Below are 19,324 nucleotides of genomic sequence, written 5' to 3' on the forward strand. Positions count from 1 at the left end.
TGGTGTTGTCCCCTTCACCATTCGACCAATCGCAGCTGGGCTTACGAACCCCACGTTCGAGTCCCTCGCCCCATTGGGCCACTAAAGGTGTTTCAAACTATAGAAAGTTGCAAATATTTCAGGCGATAAGGAGCGAAAAAATGAAGAAAGATAGATTCTTGTCTCCGCATCTTTCACATCAATAATCAACACTCAAACGACAATTAAGTGGCAGAAGTGCACCTGGAATTTGACGAAGTTTAACTGTGTGATGGGACTCGGAGGAATGGAATTTGAGGAATTCCACTCATCCCGATTTTCCACTTTAATTAAATTTTCTCCTCTACCTAATGTGCAACCCACTTGGGAATCAACTGCAATTGAGACAAGTGTTTGTGTACACTTAATCCCTAAGGGAGTCACTTCTAATTAAAACTTGCCGAGAATTTGTCATCCCGGATGTCAATAGTGGGCTCTTCCAATTCTTGAAAACCCCCTCCCACCTCTTACCTCTCTCTCTCTCTGTCTCTGTCTCTGTCTCTCACTCTCTGCTTCACTTTACCCTCCTCCCCCAGCCTGCTCGACTCTCCGGGGATGCCACCGCTTTCTAATAACGAATTGTTACTCCTGCGCCCCATCTACCAAAAAAGAGCCCCGTCCTACAATGCTTCGTTTAAGCCGGAGAGGGGGGCAGAGGGGTGCCATTGTGTGTCCTCTCTTCACGTGACCAAATAGCAATGGAAACTCGGTTAACGGGGCAAACTACGGCGAGAAGTGACATCTGGGCAGGAGCCCCGTGTTTGTACAGCGTGGTGTCGCTCTTTCGCTCTCATCCATCACCCCGGGAGAAGGGAGGGTGGCCAGACTGGCTTATTTTTGAATCTAAGGGCAGCTGCAATTGGTGTGGAGCCCCAAGTCCCTCCTCCGCAACGAGTAGACTAGAGAAAAGAAGAAGAAGAAGAGAGAGAGAGAAAAAAAGGGAGTCCCTTCGGGGGCCTCTCTCGGTGATTGTCAATATGAGGGATGTGCTATGTTACCGGGGCGTTAAATCCGTGCAAAATTGCCAAAAATCTTTTCAGGTGAGCGTGACCGAATAGAATCTTGTCCTTTTGTCCTTCTCTTAATGTCCTCTGTGGGTTCTCACCTTCATGGATTCACTCGGATGTTGTTAACGGTCTATAAAAACCCAATTGACAACTTACGATGAAACCGTCCCTAAAGACCATATAAAATTTTCTGAGAGGCCCTTCAAATAACTAAATCTCATATCTACCACGGCTCTACACTAGTTTATGAACTGTAACCCCTGTAGGAGCAATTCACCCTTCGGTACGTGCAGAATTAAACTTTCTGTAGACCCTATTTCTGGCCACCTCCATCTAAAAATTTGCATAAATATAGACTTTTTCCCCACCAGCAGGAGGGGCTCAATCCCTACTCCATCCAGCTGAATTGTCTGCGAAGATTAACAGCAGTTTAATGATGCGTCAGGCCCTCTTTCAACACGTCGAGGCCTCTCGTCCAAGCGTTAACAGCCCCTTTTGGCACATGAAAAATTCAAGAATGTTTGTGGGAATCGGTCAGATGTCTTAAGTAATAAATAAAATGCGATCCTTCCACAATTTGATGCATTATGGGGAGGAACTTGCTTTACCACTTCGCAGGAGATAAAAAGAATGCCCTCCCTCAGTCCTGCAGACGTATAACGTCTCCTGTCTGGGTACAGACTTCGGTATCAAGCCATCATCCATCACCATCAATATTGAATTTTGTTCTGTCCTGCGAGGATTCCCTCTTCGCCCTTCCACCATCCCCCCCATTCTGGACACTGCTCCGTTTCCAGGGCCCTTCTTGTAATTTACCTCCTACGACATTATATAAGTCGATATGATCCCGAAAACTAGGATAATGCATAGGGAACCTTTCAGATGAGGAAGGTAAATGAAGAATGATGCAAACTGTGCCCCAATCATCGGGGCCTTCTGCCATTTTATAATAGTTTTGAACGTGTTTATGAGTTCTTAGACACCCTTTCTTTCACATTTTTGAGATTAGTCGATTCAAACGAGGGTGTAAAATGAAGAAAAATGCAAATTAAGGCCATAATTTAAAAGTTTCCTGTCGTTTTAAGGCGTTTTTTGGCTCAATTTTTAAGTTTTAAGCGTGTTCAAATGCGCTAACACTCGCTTTGTTTCAGTTTTTAGTGGGTAATTATTAATTTAGTCGAGGGGTAAATCAAATTTTTAGACCCTTGCGGGTGAAAGAATGCCTTTTGTACATGCAAGACAATAGCTACAATCGAAAAAACCACCCCTCGAAGATCCAAATCCATTTAGACAAAAGGACTCATAAGCCCAAGATCATGGTAATGACACTTAACTAAACTTATATAAGTAATTTTGAAGCCTCTCGCAGAGCTTGAGGATATTTTTAAGACCCTCATCTTGTCGGTACCTTTACATTGACTGGTTCTAAATAACCAAATTAGACCTTTAGGAATCATTAGAACCTATTCTTAGCCTAAATTAGGTGCGGATCCAACTGTTGGACCTATAATCTCCTAGCAACATTAAGGAAGAAGAGGGAGTGGCAATACAAAATGACATTTATGTAGGCACCTACCACACCCAATGCCTTATTTCTGATGATTAAATTATCTGAATAACCCTCGGATGCCATCTATGGTCTTAGAATTGGTCCCGATCCCGCCGACAGGAATTTGGTTTAATGTAGAAGGTCATCCACTCTGTAAATTAGATCTTCCTGCCTTTCGCTCGGTGTCCTTTGAACGTTTAAAATAGGCCAAAAGGACACGGGCCTTATTCGCACACGTATATTCTAGAAATCATAACCTCTTACTCAATCTATAAAATATGGAGGACCTTAAACTATACGCTTATGGAAATATATTTAGTGGTTTTTTATAGTTTCCCGCCCTCGTATATTCTTAGAAATGGCATTTTCAGATTCCAGAAACCTCTGTAAACTACTAGATTTTTTAAATATGTTCATATAAACCTCTAAACATCACTCATACTTATCTTATAGAAACTCACAAATACCTCCAGTTTTATTCTCCATACACACCTCAAAAAATATTAAATTTACTTACTAAAAACCTCAAAAACTATTTAATTTTTATTCCTAAAACCTCAAAAACTACTAAATTTCCTTCCTAGAAACCTCCAACTATCTTTATCTCTATAGAAATCTTAACTTTAGTCACTATAAAAACCCTTATAAACTATCAGATTTTCTTCACAGAAACTCAAGAGTAACACCTTTATCTTCTATTTAAAAAAAAAAAACACCCTAGAAACCACTAGGTTTTCCTGCTAGAAACCTCAAAATTTATCTCCTGTAGGGACACAGAGCTCTAAAACTTTTAAAATTTTACATTTATGACTCTAGAACCCTCTTCATCAATACAGTAATATTTGGGGGGTGAACAGATGTTATTGGGGTGACAATAACCCACTGGGTGACCATCCGTGCTAACGACTTGCCTTATAAAACCCCCGACGCCTACTTCCTTATGTCCAGTCATTGGAGGGCCATAAACACGTTGGATACTGCTCTTCCTATTGTTCCTATATAGAGGTAGTTTCTCTTCCTCTCCCCCCTTTGACAATTCCTTCCCATCTGGTTTCTCCCCTTCTCCCTAGAATATAATTAATGACTTTTGGCAACGGATTGTCCCTTGGGGGTCGGGTCCTGGGTCCTTCCATCACCAATTCGGTTGTATGGCCCCAGCCGAATTCCTATTTGCGGGATCATTAGATCGTCTAAGAGTTTGTGCAAGTGAATGTGCATTGTTTACTTTTCGTAATTTGTATCAATAAACGTGACAACCGATCTCGGGGGTGCCCCCGTCTGGATTCTAACTCGTTCTCTGGGGCCCTACCTTCCGTAGTTTGCTACTAAACCACCTAAGAGCCCAATCTTTACGTTATAGGGCCCTGTGGGAGCTGTGTTATATGCTTTTTTTTTCTATTCTAGGATACAGGGGGATTGATTTAAGAAAAACAACTGAAACTAGATGTGTTTTGGTAGTTTTTCTTTCCCTCTGATAGGGGAAAGTTTGGAGGGTTGCTAAAACTAGGGTTTTCTGGTAGTTGTTTTCGGTTATGAAGGAAAATTTAGAAAATTTAGAGGTTAATGGTTGGTTTCTAAAGCTAGATGATTCGATTATGGACAATAATCTGGAGGTTAAAGGATGGATTCTCTAACTAGGGATTTGTTTTTGGTAGGTTTATCAGAGTTAAACTTCGATTCCTACTGTTTCAAATGTAATTACTCGAATTTTAATATACAAGAGTTAAAATTTAGAACCTTACGCACCACTTAAACTGAGCCTTTTATGTGAAGAGAAAGATTAATTATCGAACCTTCAGGCTCTGTCGTGCATCAATAGAACACAACAGTGGCACATTGTATAAAATTCCTGTGTATAAAAACACGAAAAAATCCTGTATAAAAGTGTAGAAAAATAGCAAAAAAAAAAAAAAAAAGCAACTGTTGGTAGAAGAGAGAAGAGGAATGAAAGAGGGAGGAAACGATCGGAATGTGCAGGAGGTGGCCATAGCGTGATGGTCAATCGACACAACTCCATTAGCAGCAGAAGTACAGTTATTTATAGAAGAGACGCACCTGTCGACCATCCGGAACTCAATCAACATCGATAGATGGATGAACGATTCGGGATTCAGCAATTGCAGCTCCTGCAAGAATAAAAAAAGAAGCGAAAGAGAGGAGGAGGAGGAGGAAAATCTGCCTTTCACTACTTCACAACACTTACTTTTTTGTAAATACCACACCACTAAAAACTTTTTGCACCCCCACTTTATAGCACCATCACTTTACATCATCCCAATTTACAACAGCCCATTTTACAGCGCCCAATTTACAACAGCCCATTTTACAGCATCATAACTTTGCAGCAACAAATATGTACTGTAAAGAACAATTGAAAGGATTGCAGCACCATTTTTTCAGGGGGTAAAGGCCCTTAATCTTATCGAATTTTCTAACACGTGTTTAAGTTTGTAGAAGCCTCTACGAGGATAAAAATAGGAGCGAGAGATGGAGAGGGGAGAGAAAAATCTGCCATTACAACTCCGCATCACTTACTTTTCCATAAATGCCACATCGCCACAAACTCTTCGCACCCCCTTTCCACTTTACAAATTGTACAGTACAATTGAAGTAGTTGCAACAAGCATTTTCTCAAGGGTGAAGGCCCTTAATCTTATCGAATTTCTAACACGTGTTTAAGTTTGTAGAAGGATCGTTTACGTCGCAAGATAGCGAAACCATTACTGTCAGCTAACACCTGCTCTTTATTTCAAGACGTAATTAGCAGTCGTTGTGAGGACCACCCCCCCTATGACCAGCGTCCAGTCGGGTTATTAATGTCCAGCGAGAGATACGGTGTCCAGTCATAAATCAAGTCTTTCTGTCGATCTCCTGTCTCTCTCCATAAATCCTTCCTGGGGGGTTGGTTTCCTCCCTCCCACAATATCCCCTGAGGGAATGTGTGTCACGCAGCTAACATCGCGCTACATTCTTTAGACTCTTAGTTATTGGGGCCCCAAGTCGCTAGGGCCCTCGACAGTGGTAAGGATCCTTGCCGCCTTTTTTTAGTAATGCCACTTGACAGGAGGGCCGTTAAACAGTGTTCTACCCTAATCTGGGCCCTTAAACAGTATTTACATGTATTCGTACACTCAGCGGGGCCCTTAAAAAGTGTTTTCCTGGATGTCTACGCCCTTAAACGGTAACAGGGCTTCCACTCGAAGAGTAATCGCATCATCTTCACTCAGTGGTGCCTCCCGGTTTACGTCGAAGGCCTTTTTAACCCAGGCCCTTCAGTTGCGGAAGGCTTACATCTCGCGCTGTGAGAAGCGTTGTAGGGCCTCGCAAAACACATTTTAAAGAGGTTTGATACATGATTTCAACAGATTGACGTATCGCACGCTTGCGACCAATCAAAAACGCATCGAGAGTAGGCAAACCACTATCACGTGTCTAGATATCGCCTCGGTGTGACGTCACCAGCATTGTCAGGCGATGGGAAGGGAGAAGTGCAACTAGTTAATGGCTTCTTGATATTTGAAGAATGACGCAATGGAGGACAACTGGATCTATGATGACACCCCGATTCGTCAATCGTTGTATAATTCCCTCGACACTAACAGATACAACAGGGGGGGCTTCAAATTCGAAATTAGGAGCTTCGTGTTGCTTCTACGTGTGTTGGAAGGTGTAAAGGTCAAAGGTCAAGCCATAAAGTGTCTCGTCGCTATGGTCACAAGCTCAACAACAGCATAGAATAACCTCTAAACCGAATCGTAAGGTGTTAGGTGGTGAATTTTGTCCCATTATTGGGCCTCTTAAAAATTATATAACCCTCCAGGGTTTATAATAAATCAAACTAAAAACGTTGCTTCCTCAATTTACACTACAGATGACACTTAAATTACCAATATACCCTACTTTAGAGGCATACTAACAGCTCGTAAACCCTCTTAAAATTGGGCCTCAAGAATTTCAGCGCTTTTTTAATAAATACCTTCCACAAATTCTGATTTCTTATGGGCCCTAAAGTCTGCAATTTGTAGTATACAAAGTTAGAATGAGGCCCTACAAACTGTGATATTTTACATTAACGAAAAAGACTGATTAATTTGTATTTGAGGCCCTCGAATAACAGCAAGGAGGGTCTCCCTATATTACAATTCTGCCCTTAGGAAAGGCATATTTAAGCATAACTGTTAAATTTTACTTTAAATTTGAAAAGAAGAGGCATTAAAAATTGCGGAGAAACGAAAAAAATTCAAAGAAACAACTAGAAGGCCTCAAACAATCGAAATTCTAATCTAAAAAGACCTTACATTTGCCTTCAAGTTTGCCTTCAAATATACTAAGATAAAATGAAAATTTTCATAGATAGGCCTTACATCACAAACTAAATATACTGTAGGTGTATTGTTATTTTTAATTTTACGGGTGGTAAAGGCCTTAAATTTCCGTTAAATGAAGAGAAACACAAAGAAAAAGGCATTGTACATTAAAGGAAAACGGAGTAGAAACTAAAATTTTTGAACACGCTACAGAAAGGGCCTAACAATTTTTAATCTTACAAATAAGTAAAGGCCTCAAACGAACTAAATCCTCTGTTTTTAAGTCGAGAAAGGCCCTAAATATGCCTACAAATGCAGTTATATACTGGAAATACGTGAATAATTTTAAAGGATCTTCCTATTTTTAATTTTACATTCAGGAAAAATCTTAAATTTAAGGAAAAATTTTAAATTTAACTATAAATTAAGAATTTAAAGGAAAAAATTTAGGCATTTTTCTTAGTTTTTCTCCTGGAAAAATAAAGAAAAAAAGGGATTTATATATTAAGGAAAAACTAAGAAGTAACTTCAACTCTAGAGTCTCTGAACACGCTGTAAGGAGGACCTTTATTTTTAATTCTGTAGGCTCAGGAGGGCCTCAAACCAAGTAAAACCTGCGTTATTAAGTAAAAAAAGACACTAAGTTTTCCTCTAAATCGAATGAAAACAATGAAAAAGGCATTATACATTAAGGAAAAACACTCCAAAATCAACGAACACTCTGCAAGGAGGGCCTTCCAATTTTTAATTCTCTAGGCTAAGGAGGGCCTGTAACGAATTAAAACAGGCGTTTTTTAAGTAAAAGACACATCAAATTTTCCCGTAAATTAGGTAGAACATAAAATATCTTAAAATAAAACACTTAACAAATTACACTTTTACGACTTTCCTTTCTACTTTGGTAGAAGAGAAGAAAAAAAAGGTGACAAAAATACTTTTCCTTCTTCGATTCGAAAGCAATTAAGGCTTGTTTTTTATTTCCACAAGAAAATAGAAATATTTCTACCTTAAAATATTTAATAAATAAATAAATAATAATAATAATAATTTAAATGACTAGACGTTAGGAAAAGATGAAAGAGGAGGGTGGAGAGAGTAAGTGAAGAGTAGGGACGAAATTTACATAATTTAAACAACGTTAGAGCGTGGTTTGTAAAGTTTTATGGAATGATAAAGCAAAGAATGACGTGCCAGATGACAAAGTGCCTGAGAGTAGAAGATAACCTTATTGAACTTGTCTCTTTAGTAGTTAATCCGTGAAATTTAAGAGGAGAAGGGATGAGAAATCTTATGAATAAGGAGAATCATGTGATCGATGCACCCACTTGTTTACTATTAAGCGTGTGAAAGTGGAGAAGTAAGAGCTTCCTAAATTGGTAAAAATGCTCAAAATACCCCCCAAATTGATCGTTTAACTAATTCACGTGGTTAAAGATATGCTAGTTTACCTAGTAAAGGACTTCTGGCACTGTATAAGGAGTAAGAAAAGGCTTCTAAATTGACTAAATTGGCTCTAAATTAATTTAAATGGTTAAAGAATGCCTAGTTTACAGTGTCTTCATGCCAATTAAATTGCTCGTTCGTGCCTAGTTAAGGTTTTCAGCACTGTATAAGGAGAATAATGTGTGAATAAAAGGTTTCTAAATGGATAAAAATGCTTAAAAAACGTTCTAAATTAATTTATATTGTTAAATTTTCGTTAAAGTACACTTAAAAATGGCCTAGTATAGGGATTTTCTTGTGGGATCCTACATTAAAGATAAGAAGAATGAAAGAAGTAACACAGAACTTCACAAGGTATCTGGGAAAAATGAAACATGTTTTAATGTGCATCCTTTATACAATTGAAGAAAAACTGAGCAGCCAGACAAAATATGCCTACAAGAGTCTTGAAATAAAAAGAGATGCTCCACTTCTTCTCTTTAGTTGCACTTATATATATATTTATATGTATGTATATATATATATAAAATACTTCATAATTATTTACATCTACGTATATTCGCAGGCACGTAGCCTGTCTGTACAGAACAAGTAATGTACACCACATGAATTTTTATAGGTACGTATATTTTTTTTATAAGGCCTACGGGCCTCCTATCTCTCACCTATATAAAAGACTAAAGAGCCGCACGCAACTTGCGGCTTTTTCGGAAAAAACCGAGCCTTATTTGCGCCTACAGGCTCGAACTTTTATGGTAAAAACACGTGCCAGCACATCGTCCATCGTTTCAGGCCCCTAGCCCCCCCTAATTTAGGGAAAACGTAAGTAAAATTTGACGTCAGAACGTAGACCCGAGCCGATTGTTCATACATAAATTTTCAAAACTCTCCCTTAGCCCACCTGCTGATTGCACGGGGCTCAAACTCAGCAGGTAGAACTATAAAGAGGTATCGTTAAACAGGATAGAAGATGGTCACCTGGTGAGCTCGGGTTTCCTTAGAAAATAAATAAATATATCGAGCCTGTAGGCCGCGCCTCTACAGTAGTTTTCTTTTTTTTTCAATATATATTAATTATTATAAATATAGGGTCAAATTTTAATAAATATAATGGGAAAACAATAAGTCTTTTCCAATAGGGAGCACAAATAATGTATCCTTATTAATATATAAAAATTTAGAAACAAAAAAATAAGGTCTTAAATGCATATAGAAAGATGATAGTCGCTACAGTGTAGAAGTGCTTTTTAAGTGGTTATTGCTCATTTATTAGGCCCTGTAGGTGTTTTTAGAGCCTCGTTACTTAGCAACACCGTTTAATAACTAGCGGTGTTTACTGATATGATTCGTACCCGATATAATTCACGAAATTACGAGAAACTAAGCGAAGGAACTATATAAAAGTGAGGAGTGAGAAACTTAATGTAATTAAGATACATTTTATCATCAGCCATGTAAATTTAAAAGAAAAAGTGCATTGTAGGGCCTAATTCCATAAATAGTAGAGGTTCCCTGAGTAAAAAAGAAAACGAAAAAAGTAAAAAAAACAGTAGAAAAACCCATCAAAAAGAAAGCAATTTTCACAATCAATAAGGTAAAGTGTCTATTTTTGATGAATTTTTCAGTAAGACTTTTCTCTTTGCTACACTTCTTTCTAGTTGCTGATGTTCGTTGCTGCAGTGAGCGTTTCATTAGACTGAGTGGTTCTCCTTGTCCCACTAGTGTCCCGGATGTTGGAATAATTGATATATCTTCCCGCTTCGGTTAGGAGGCACACACCACCAAACCCCAGGTGGAAGGGCTCTCTTTTTCTTTTCATACTCCTACTTCCCTTCTACCGTATTGGAACAGGTTTGCAACGTACCCAAAACCGGAGGAGGCCTTACGTAATAAGGGTCTTATCTAAAAAAGTCAAATATATATAACTGTAGGGGTATAGAAGCGAATAAAACACACCTACTCTCCCAGTGAAAGCTTGGTGACAGTTTATGAAATTATCATAATTGTGAGGATGCTGATAAGTTCATCGAGAGCTTCATGAAGGATTTGGAATTGGATGGATCAAGTGTCCCCCCCCTTCTTTTTCCCTTACGAGGTGAAACTAGAAGAAGGAGGAGGAAAAGGAGACGGGGAGGTTTGCAATCTTCTTCGTGTCCCTAGTTGGGTGGTGGTATAAACAACTCAATTTCGTGAGTTTCAGAACGTAGTGGAGTGACTCGTTGCCACCTATAAGCCTAATCGAAGTCCTAGGGCGATTACCACATCGCCACTGTCCTCCACAGGATTGAGTCGTCAAAATCCCAGGGCTTTTCGTACAGTTCTGTTTTTTTCTCCCTCCTCTTCTTCCGGGATAAGTGTTTCTCCAGTCACTTCCGATGACGCATGCGTCTTTAATGCTTCTAAATCGAGCCGTTACCTCACCCACTTCCACCCCCAATTCTCCTACATCCAAAATAACAAAGATCTTCCAAACATTTTCTTTAATTTCGTTAAAACTAAATTACTCTCTCTATATATATATATCTATATAACTAATTGGATGAGAGAAGATGGGGAGAGCGCCGATCGATGAGAGAAAAGTTGGAAAAAAGTTAGTTAAAGTGTACCTCCTCCTTGATGAATACGTTGCTGAACTTGCTCCTTATCATCTTCATATCCAGTACGAAGGATTTTATCCTATAGACTACGGTATAGGAGAGGACAAAGGTAGGAAAAAAACTACTCCCGTATTTAACGCGTTACTACTAAGGCCTAGGATCCGAAAAACTACATTTAAGAGAAGGCCCACAACTGCACTTTTTCTTTAAATTATAACCGTGAACACTTACATAATTTTCGAGGAAGAAGGAACATTAAGTAAATGGCCCTCCAAAAAAAATTATCACAGGAGATATTGCCCCCGATGACGTGATGCGGTGTATAAGGTAGAGGCAAAGGAACCATCTGCCCCGTGTTTAGCAGCACTTCTCCATTTATCACCGGCGACAACTGGACATTACAGTAATAACAGTATGCACACACTAGTCGAAAAATCTCGAAAATCTTTTTTTTTTGGAGTTCGTTACGGGGCGTCGTCTCCTTTTGGGGGATGCGTTTTGTTAAAGCACCAAAAAGTAGAGGCGAAGTACTATAAACTAGCACACATCGACGACTTCTCTACACTTTCTTTCGCTCTCTCTCTCTGTATTGAAGGGGGTTTATCCATTTTATAATTCTGTCAGCCCATAACCACTTTTGGAGTCCATAGATGGTGGAGGGGGTAGCTGAGGTTGCATCATGTGCATGGGTGGCGGAGGTGGCACAGTATCCGCATGTGTTACCATCCCTGCCGGATTGGAATTCTGAGACCTCTTCGACGTGGTACCATCGGGATTCTTCTTCTTAACGTTTTTAGTATTGGGTAGTTTGTTGTCCTTCTTCCACTTCATCCTCCTGTTTTGGAACCAGATCTTAATCTGTCGTTCGCTCAGGCAAAGGGAGTGAGCAATTTCGATCCTTCTCCTACGCGTCAGGTAGCGATTGAAATGGAATTCCTTCTCCAGTTCGAGTATCTGATGCCTAGTGTAAGCGGTCCTCTGTCTTTTTGGTTCCACACCCGAAAAGTTCCCATTAGCTAGATAGGAAGAGAGAAGAAAAAAAATAGGAGGGAGAAAGTTTTTAGACTAGGGGGGTTTGCATGCGACACAGTTTAATCGTGATTTATGGCTAATGTATGCGGCGACGCCACGTGGTCGCGCCTTACCTGAATTGACGTGTACTTTCTTCATCCACGGGTAGATGAGGGGTTGACTTGTGTTACATTCCGCTTCCTGTTGAGCTTGGTGGTGGAGTTGGGGCCCCCGTGCCAAGTTTTGGCTCCTGTTGCCGTCCTGGGGCGCCAAACCGCACGGTTGCTGGTGGTATTGCTGATGGAATTGGGGACCGGCGTGGTGGTTGTATTGCGATGCCTCATGGCCGAAAGTCTGCTGCGTGGAGGTGGCATGAGGGACGCAGCCGTAACTGTAAGGATGCGATTGAGGTGGCGGGGGCGCGTAGTAGTCGGCTGCGTGGTTGGGGATGTAGTTGCCCTGTGAGTACTCCTCGCTGGGTGGAAATTTCGGGTCGGCATACGCAGGAGAGTTCATCAAAAACGAACTCATGATCATTAATTTTTGGGTGAATTGGATGGAAATAATTTTTCTTTCGGGTTGTCGTTTAACTCGCTCCGCGACTCCGCCCCCGGGCAAAAAATTAGCATAACACGTGACGGCTGCCGTCCAATCTGGTAAAGCGGCGCTGACCCACGTCACGGATGATCGATGAGCTCTCGCTCGCCTGGACAGGGTAGACGGCAAAATGGCTGCTGAAACAGCCCGACTGTTACGATCTGCGCCCTGTCCGTCCACGCGTCACGTGACTGTCCGCGCGAAAAAAGTGCACCCCCGAGTGGATCACGTGATTGGAGATGAGGGTAAGGACTCTTCTTTTTTTTCCGGGTTTTAATTGTTTTTTTTTTGGTGCTCTTTTTTTTTAAAGGGTGGAAGTGAGCGATGAGAGCGACAATTAGTAAGACCGGGTTGGACACGAAAGTTGCATTTGGGCCCAACAAAGTTTGGACCATTTGTCAATTTAAGTGAAGTAGTGCCTGGTAGACACATTCAGTTCGATGTAAACTGTTCTCACGAGGTTTTACGTCAACGGAGGCCCTCTTTTAAGCCCTTCTTTAGAGGGTCGCTCTCGGCTCTAACCTCCTCTTGAAGACCCCTTAATCAGATCATACTTGACTTTACATAATGACCTTTTAGTCATCTCTCTAGCTTGTTAATGATCCATTTATGAATTTAATAAAAATGTGGGCCCTGTTTGGTGCGTAGATTATTCTACGAGGACCCTTCTTTACGGTCCTACTTAACTTTAAACGGAGACGAACAGAATTTTGCGCTTTACAAAGGGTTTAATTTATCATTGTTTTGTAATAGTCTTTATCTTTAATTGTGTATAATTTAGGGCCTTAGTTACGCTAATTTAAAGGGCAATTTTACGATTTAACTAATGAAAATCTGAGATGAAAACTACTATTACCTCTAGCACAAATACTGCTTAAACTATCTTCTAAAAATTTCCCAACAGATAGATTTGATGCCTAAATTATAGGTAAAACTTTAAAAAGAGGCCTTATAAGGCCTAGAAAAACGAACGTTGCGAACTTTTAGAGTAAGACATTCATTAAATATAAGGCTTTGTAATATTTAAACCCCTTAAATGTCTATTTACTTAAAATCAAGTTCGAGACTCCCTAGGGCTAACTTATGATATTTATTTAGAAAACTTCTCTTTAAATTAAATTAGCATATTTTAGAGGGCCTTAAAAATAAGGTTTACAATGTAATAAGTAGCTTATAAATAGTATAAACAGCATAAAGTGCTTGATAAAAAGGTATTAAGGATAAATTTATGTCCCTACACTGTTAATTTTAAGGCAAAAAAACCCTTAAGAGGGTGAGAAAATTCTCTCTATCGTTGAAATTAGTAAAAGGTGTATTAGAGAAGAGACATTTAGTAATTTCAACGCGTGCTTAAGGCCTCTTAACATCATTTACGAGGTGTTAAATGTCATTATGGATGATTAATAGGGATATAAAAGTGTAACCTTAAGAGAATTTAGTAAAGGGCCTCCCGGTATACGATAAAATTTATGATATTTTTATATATAAGGGAAGAGGCTAAAATGGAGAGTGCACTGACAGGATTTTGTGCTTTCTTCTACACTCCTATTGATTAGTTATCAACAAAGAGAAATCCATCTTCCAATAGCGACTTCTACTCCGCTTTTCATCGCTACTGCTTTTCCAAGTCTGCTGCTTTCCTTTACTTCATAAATCAGTTTTTTGATTTCCTTTACAATCCACTTTAATTGACTTTTCCTACAGTAAATAATGACATCTGTTGCTCTTAAACCAACTATTTTTCTACATTTTTTTATATTTTCCTTGCTGGCAAATCGTTTATGGGAACAGTTTATCAAATTTGAATAAATTATACCCCCGGGCCTTCCGCCGTAGATGCTACGGTTGGCTGCAGGAGGCCCCCCGTAGGCCATCCAAACTAGTTGACGTTTAGACTGATAATTAAGACTTAAATTAGGGAAATTGTGGGCCTAGAAGGCGTTCGGGATCTTGTATACGGCGTTGAAATGTATAGGAGGCCTTACGATTTAAAACGGGCCTCGTACGATGCTTCAAAACATCGCTCTCTGTGATAAGAAGTAGATAAAATGGGGCCTTTTCTTCATTGATAAAAACCCACATTCAGACAGAATTATAACTAAAATTACCCTAATATTAAGGTATTGAAAGTTGTATAAGGACTCATAAGAGTTTAAACTGGTGGAAGGCCTTATAAGATCCTAATTAAATGAAGTTAGTGTGATTTTATGCCTTGTCTATGTATAGAATCTATATAAAAGTTTAATGATTTACTGCATTGGTATTGATTGTTCTTATCGTCCTCTCGATAAGATGAACTTTGACCTGTTTTTTAAGCAATAATTCCCTGTCTGTGGGATTGGTTCTCACATTTAAGCAACCATTCAAGTGATATAAAGCCATAAAAATGTATGGAGGGAAAGGGGGAAGGAGGAAATAGCATAAAGTATTAATGAGTTACCTCTTCAGGTGAATGGGTTAAGTTTGATCTCAACCAGTTCGACAGGGTCTAAAATAGAAAACACGAGGTTGAACAGGCAACAAAGCGGATCTAAATGCTGTTCTACTTATGGAAGGTGATAGGAATCGTCTAATAGAGGTTGTGATCATACGTATGACCCATATGTATAGTTAAAATTTAGAAGAAACGAAGGAAAAAATTCTCTTCCCCCTTTTGGGGTGGAGAAATGGTACCCTAATGTTATCCTATCATCTGACAACGGTTCGTTTTGGCCCATTGTTGTCTCTACAATCCTGCCAATCACTCATATCCCGTCTCTGGTTGGGTCTTTTTTGGTTCCTCTTTTGCTCCTGCGACAGCTCTTGATGGAAAAGCGTTGTCAAAAATTCTGAAACTGCCTGCGGTAGACCTATTTGTAGCCAGGTGACATCTGACTGAACGAGAGGCCACATTTGCCTCTGCGAAAAAATAAGGGGGGAAAGAAGTACGACCCGGGAGTGACGTCACACGTATATGGCTGCACAATGAGAAAAACTCCACCTCCTCCTTCTCCTCCTCTTCGCCCTCCCTCCTCTCTCCTTTTGCACGAATTCCTGTCCTTGTTTATCTGTACGTCTGCCTCTAGGGCCTTCTATTGATGTAGGATTCGTTTAAAGCCCCATATCTTTTATAATACAAACTTAGTAGGGCCCTTGATAGATACGACAGGCGGAGAAACCCTCTCCAACGCTGTAAATAAATTTGCCACAAATTTAGAAAATTAAAAGCAGATCGATAGCCTTTCTAAGGCCTTATGTAATTAAAAGATTGAACTAGACTCACTTTAGGGCCTTAGATACGTGTATTGTATATCTATAAAAGTTTAGATTAGTATAACAAATGTTTAGCGCCCCTGTAAAGCCCTAGATAGGCGTAGATTTAAAATATCATTAAGATATGTAGATTTAGGGCTCTAGAGAAGTTTATTATAATTTTAATACATTTATAAGGCCTTGTTTCTCTAATAATCATTATGATTCTAGCATAGAACTATAATATCTCTGAGGTCCAACATAAGAATAACACAAACCTCTAAAGCCCTAAATGCATTTAAAATCGATCTAGGGCCTCATAAAGCTCTCTAAAGCTGCAAATTCTTCATTTTAAAAACGAAATTTGACACTTTCTAGCATGATTAATTGAATAAAAGTGTATGCAGGTGTATCATAACACAGTTTAACCTTTTCTAGGCCTTATAAAACATTAATGTTTGACATTCTTATCTAAATAAAACACACTTGACTTGAATTTCAGACAAATAAAATTTGATTCTTTTATTGTAATAAATACTTTTGGATACAAATAGTTCATTTTAAGGCCCTTTCTCGTGTCAGGAAAGTCGTCTGAAGTTATATTAAACATCTCTTTTCAGGGCCTCCCTGGAGATTTTCATATATTTAACATTAATTTAGTGTTCCTATCGATAAGTTAATACAGCTTTACAAGGCGTTAAACAATTTTAGTTTAGGTTTCTGGGCCTTATAAGGCCCTATAAACCACAGTTTTTTTGAGGTTTTAAATATGTGTACCATACTCAAGAGCTGTCTAAAACCCTATATGAATGTAACTCTTCTTAAGGCGCCTATGTAAGAATAACATCGATTTAGAATAACTCTGGGGCCCTGAATGAATTTAAGGCCCTTGCTCTTACGAATTTTCTTTCAAGAGATAAATCTAAAAGTTCAATTTTTAATTAAAAAAAATTAATTAAAATTAAGCAACAGGAGCGCAATTAATCAATAATTAACTTATAAAAGAGGGTTCGATTAAATCAGCATCCCTCTCCTCCGCATCACTTCTCCACATCAAAGAAACTAAGCGATGTATGTATGTTATATATGAGAAGAGAAATAAAAAGAGCCTCATATTCTGGCATTTATAGACCTCTTATAAAAGAAAAAGAGTGCCAGAAAGAAGAGCCGATACATCTCTCAAGACAAAGTAAAAAAAACAGAAGAAGAAACAGGGGTGAAAGAAGAAAAAAGGGGGACCAAAAAGAAGAAGAAGAAGCGAAGTAGGAATGGAGTAGGAAAGCAAACAAAGCTTGTAAAAGTGAAAGGAATTCCATTTACCGAAAGAAGAAGATTCGATTTTCTATTACAAGCTCTTTAGGCCCTCTAGAGGTCCTATATATAAGTCTCTTGTCAAATGCAACTGTGACTAGGGTAAACCCAATATAATATAACGATATCAAGTCTAAATCGATACAAAAAACATTCTGATGTCATCGGAAATCATTCTCTTCTCCAAAAAATTATTCTTCTTTTTCCGGTTCCTTTCTTCGCGCTTTTTGGAATCTACATAAAGTTGTGATAAAAACCCCTCTATCAGATACGAGGATGATCTAACCCCTATCTAAATATTGTCACTTTAATATAGCGTGTTGCCAGTCGATAATGATATATGAGGTCTCTTATTGGATATATATATATATTTTTTTTGGATAGTTAACTAGACCCTTTCTGTGCCATGCCCTTGGGTTTAAGGAGGTCTCAGATTGATGAAGGGGCATCGTTGTTTAATATCTCGAGATTTACAGATTGGGGTGCTGTAGGGGTGAGAGGTTAGATACTTGTGGATTTAGATGAGGCCTTATGGAAAATGAGGTTTCTTTGGTGTTTTATGTGTGGAGTAAATTAGGTTTCTTGTAGAGAAGTTTAATTATGTTTTAAGGCTGTTATTTTTAAGGCTTTACAGCTTCCTGTAGGACTTTTAACTTGTATATAAAGATGGTGTTTGAGATTCTATAGGGTTCGAATAGAATATACTAGGATTTCTATAGGGTTTAAAAGGAGATTAAGACTGTGTTTTAGAAGGTTCGAGTGAAGATTGTGAGACCTTATGTCTGTGTTTATATAGCAGGATATTGTGGCAAATCATTATAAAAGGTAAGGACAGTAGGGTTTTAAAAAATGTGTATATAAATAGAACTGGGATTAAAAGTAAGTGCTTAATTAAGGATGTTTTTTTTAATTACAATATTCGATCTTAATGAATTAACTTAAAGAGTTAATTGACATTAGAAGTTATTTGATAAATTCTTGGATATTTTAATGTAATTTTCGTGGTTTAATTTCTGAAAATGGCCCAATTCGCTTAAGTTGTCGAAGTTGAGAAAGTTCTCGTTAACGATACAAATCCCGGGAGCCCAAAGCGTCCTTATGTTTCCTTCATTAATCATCTTTAGGATGGCAGTACAGAGACCCTTTGTTACCGGGGACATATTGCCCACGAGGGGCTTACAAAAAGGCCAACTTTCCTGTTGATTGTCTTTGTATCCCTATCAGAGTGTCAAGTGTGAAATTTTTCACGTGAAGACTACATCTAAGTTCGGCCATCAGCAAAAAAACAAGGGTTTTTTTTCAGGAGCCACTAACTCAGCAACTCTAACACAACTGGATTCATCAGGAGCAATGATCCCAGAAAAACACTAGTACCTCATTCTAAGTTGAGGAAGACACTAGTATACCTCATTCTTTAATACAGTTTTATTAGAATCTCATTCCATATCGAGGGAGACTTTAATAATATTTCACTCTACCAGGTATGTCGAGGTAAACTTAGTAGTTTATTATCCTATATCAAGGAAGACCTTACTAATATCCAATTCTATATCAAGGAAGACCTTACTAGTATTCTATATCGAGGAAGACCTTACTAATATCTCACTCTATATCGGGGTAAACCTTATTAGTATATGATTGTAAATCGAGGAAGACCATACGAATATTTCATTGTAAATGGAGGAAGACTACGATCTAACTCTGGATCGTTAAACGTTTTTAAAAAAAGAAGTACAGGGCACGCAAAAATAGAATATATATATATATATATACACACACACACACACACACACACACACACACACACATATATATAAAAAAAATAAGAAACCAGAGTTGACAGTACAACAATAAATGTTGAAGTGTCGTGCTCGTGCACATTACACCTTTGTACACGCAACAGTTATCGTGATATCAACTACTTTATCACGCCCATTAGTGTGTAATTTTCTTGTCTTAAAAGATATCCCTACGGTGACTTTTTATCTACACTTTAATCTGCAATTCTTTCCCTTTCCCCCCTCGACTTCTACAATTACATCGTTACATCTAATATGTTTAGCGGTTTTCGCAGCCTCTTAATTGATTCTAACGACTTATAAATAAAGCCGATTTTCCTAAAAAAAATATTATAAGTGAACAAGGGGGAGAGAGGGAGAGGGGAAGGAAAAAATGTCCGTGTGTCTTCCAGCTTGCTGAAGTATTGTCGTTTCGTGTGGGGTCCCCTCCCATATTTTAGGCGGAGTTAACAGG

At 38.7% G+C, this 19,324-nt stretch overlaps 1 protein-coding gene across 1 annotated transcript; it reads right to left on the bottom strand.

The window, feature by feature from the left end:
- Positions 1–11,214: 11,214 nt before the first annotated feature.
- On the bottom strand, positions 11,215–12,709 carry LOC136979714 (homeobox protein Hox-D4a-like). Its single transcript, XM_067275738.1, has 2 exons — positions 12,067–12,709; positions 11,215–11,937 (listed from the first exon to the last, which is right to left on the bottom strand). Exons 1-2 carry the CDS (start codon positions 12,467–12,469, stop codon positions 11,531–11,533), a joined length of 810 nt encoding a protein of 269 aa, XP_067131839.1. The 5' UTR covers positions 12,470–12,709; the 3' UTR covers positions 11,215–11,530.
- Between the last annotated feature and the right edge of the window lie 6,615 nt (positions 12,710–19,324).

Source organism: Centruroides vittatus, unplaced genomic scaffold (assembly GCF_030686945.1).
Source record: "Centruroides vittatus isolate TY-2023 unplaced genomic scaffold, ASM3068694v2 contig_631, whole genome shotgun sequence".
Classification (NCBI taxonomy): Eukaryota; Metazoa; Arthropoda; class Arachnida; order Scorpiones; family Buthidae; genus Centruroides; species Centruroides vittatus.

Bases quoted from the DNA above. Each gene is read 5' to 3' on its own strand.
- LOC136979714 (XM_067275738.1), bottom strand. From the start codon at position 12,469: ATGATCATGAGTTCGTTTTTGATGAACTCTCCTGCGTATGCCGACCCG. The intron at 11,938-12,066 runs GTAAGGCGCGAC...CTTCCTATCTAG, and splicing joins GAAAGTACACGTCAATTCAG to CTAATGGGAACTTTTCGGGT.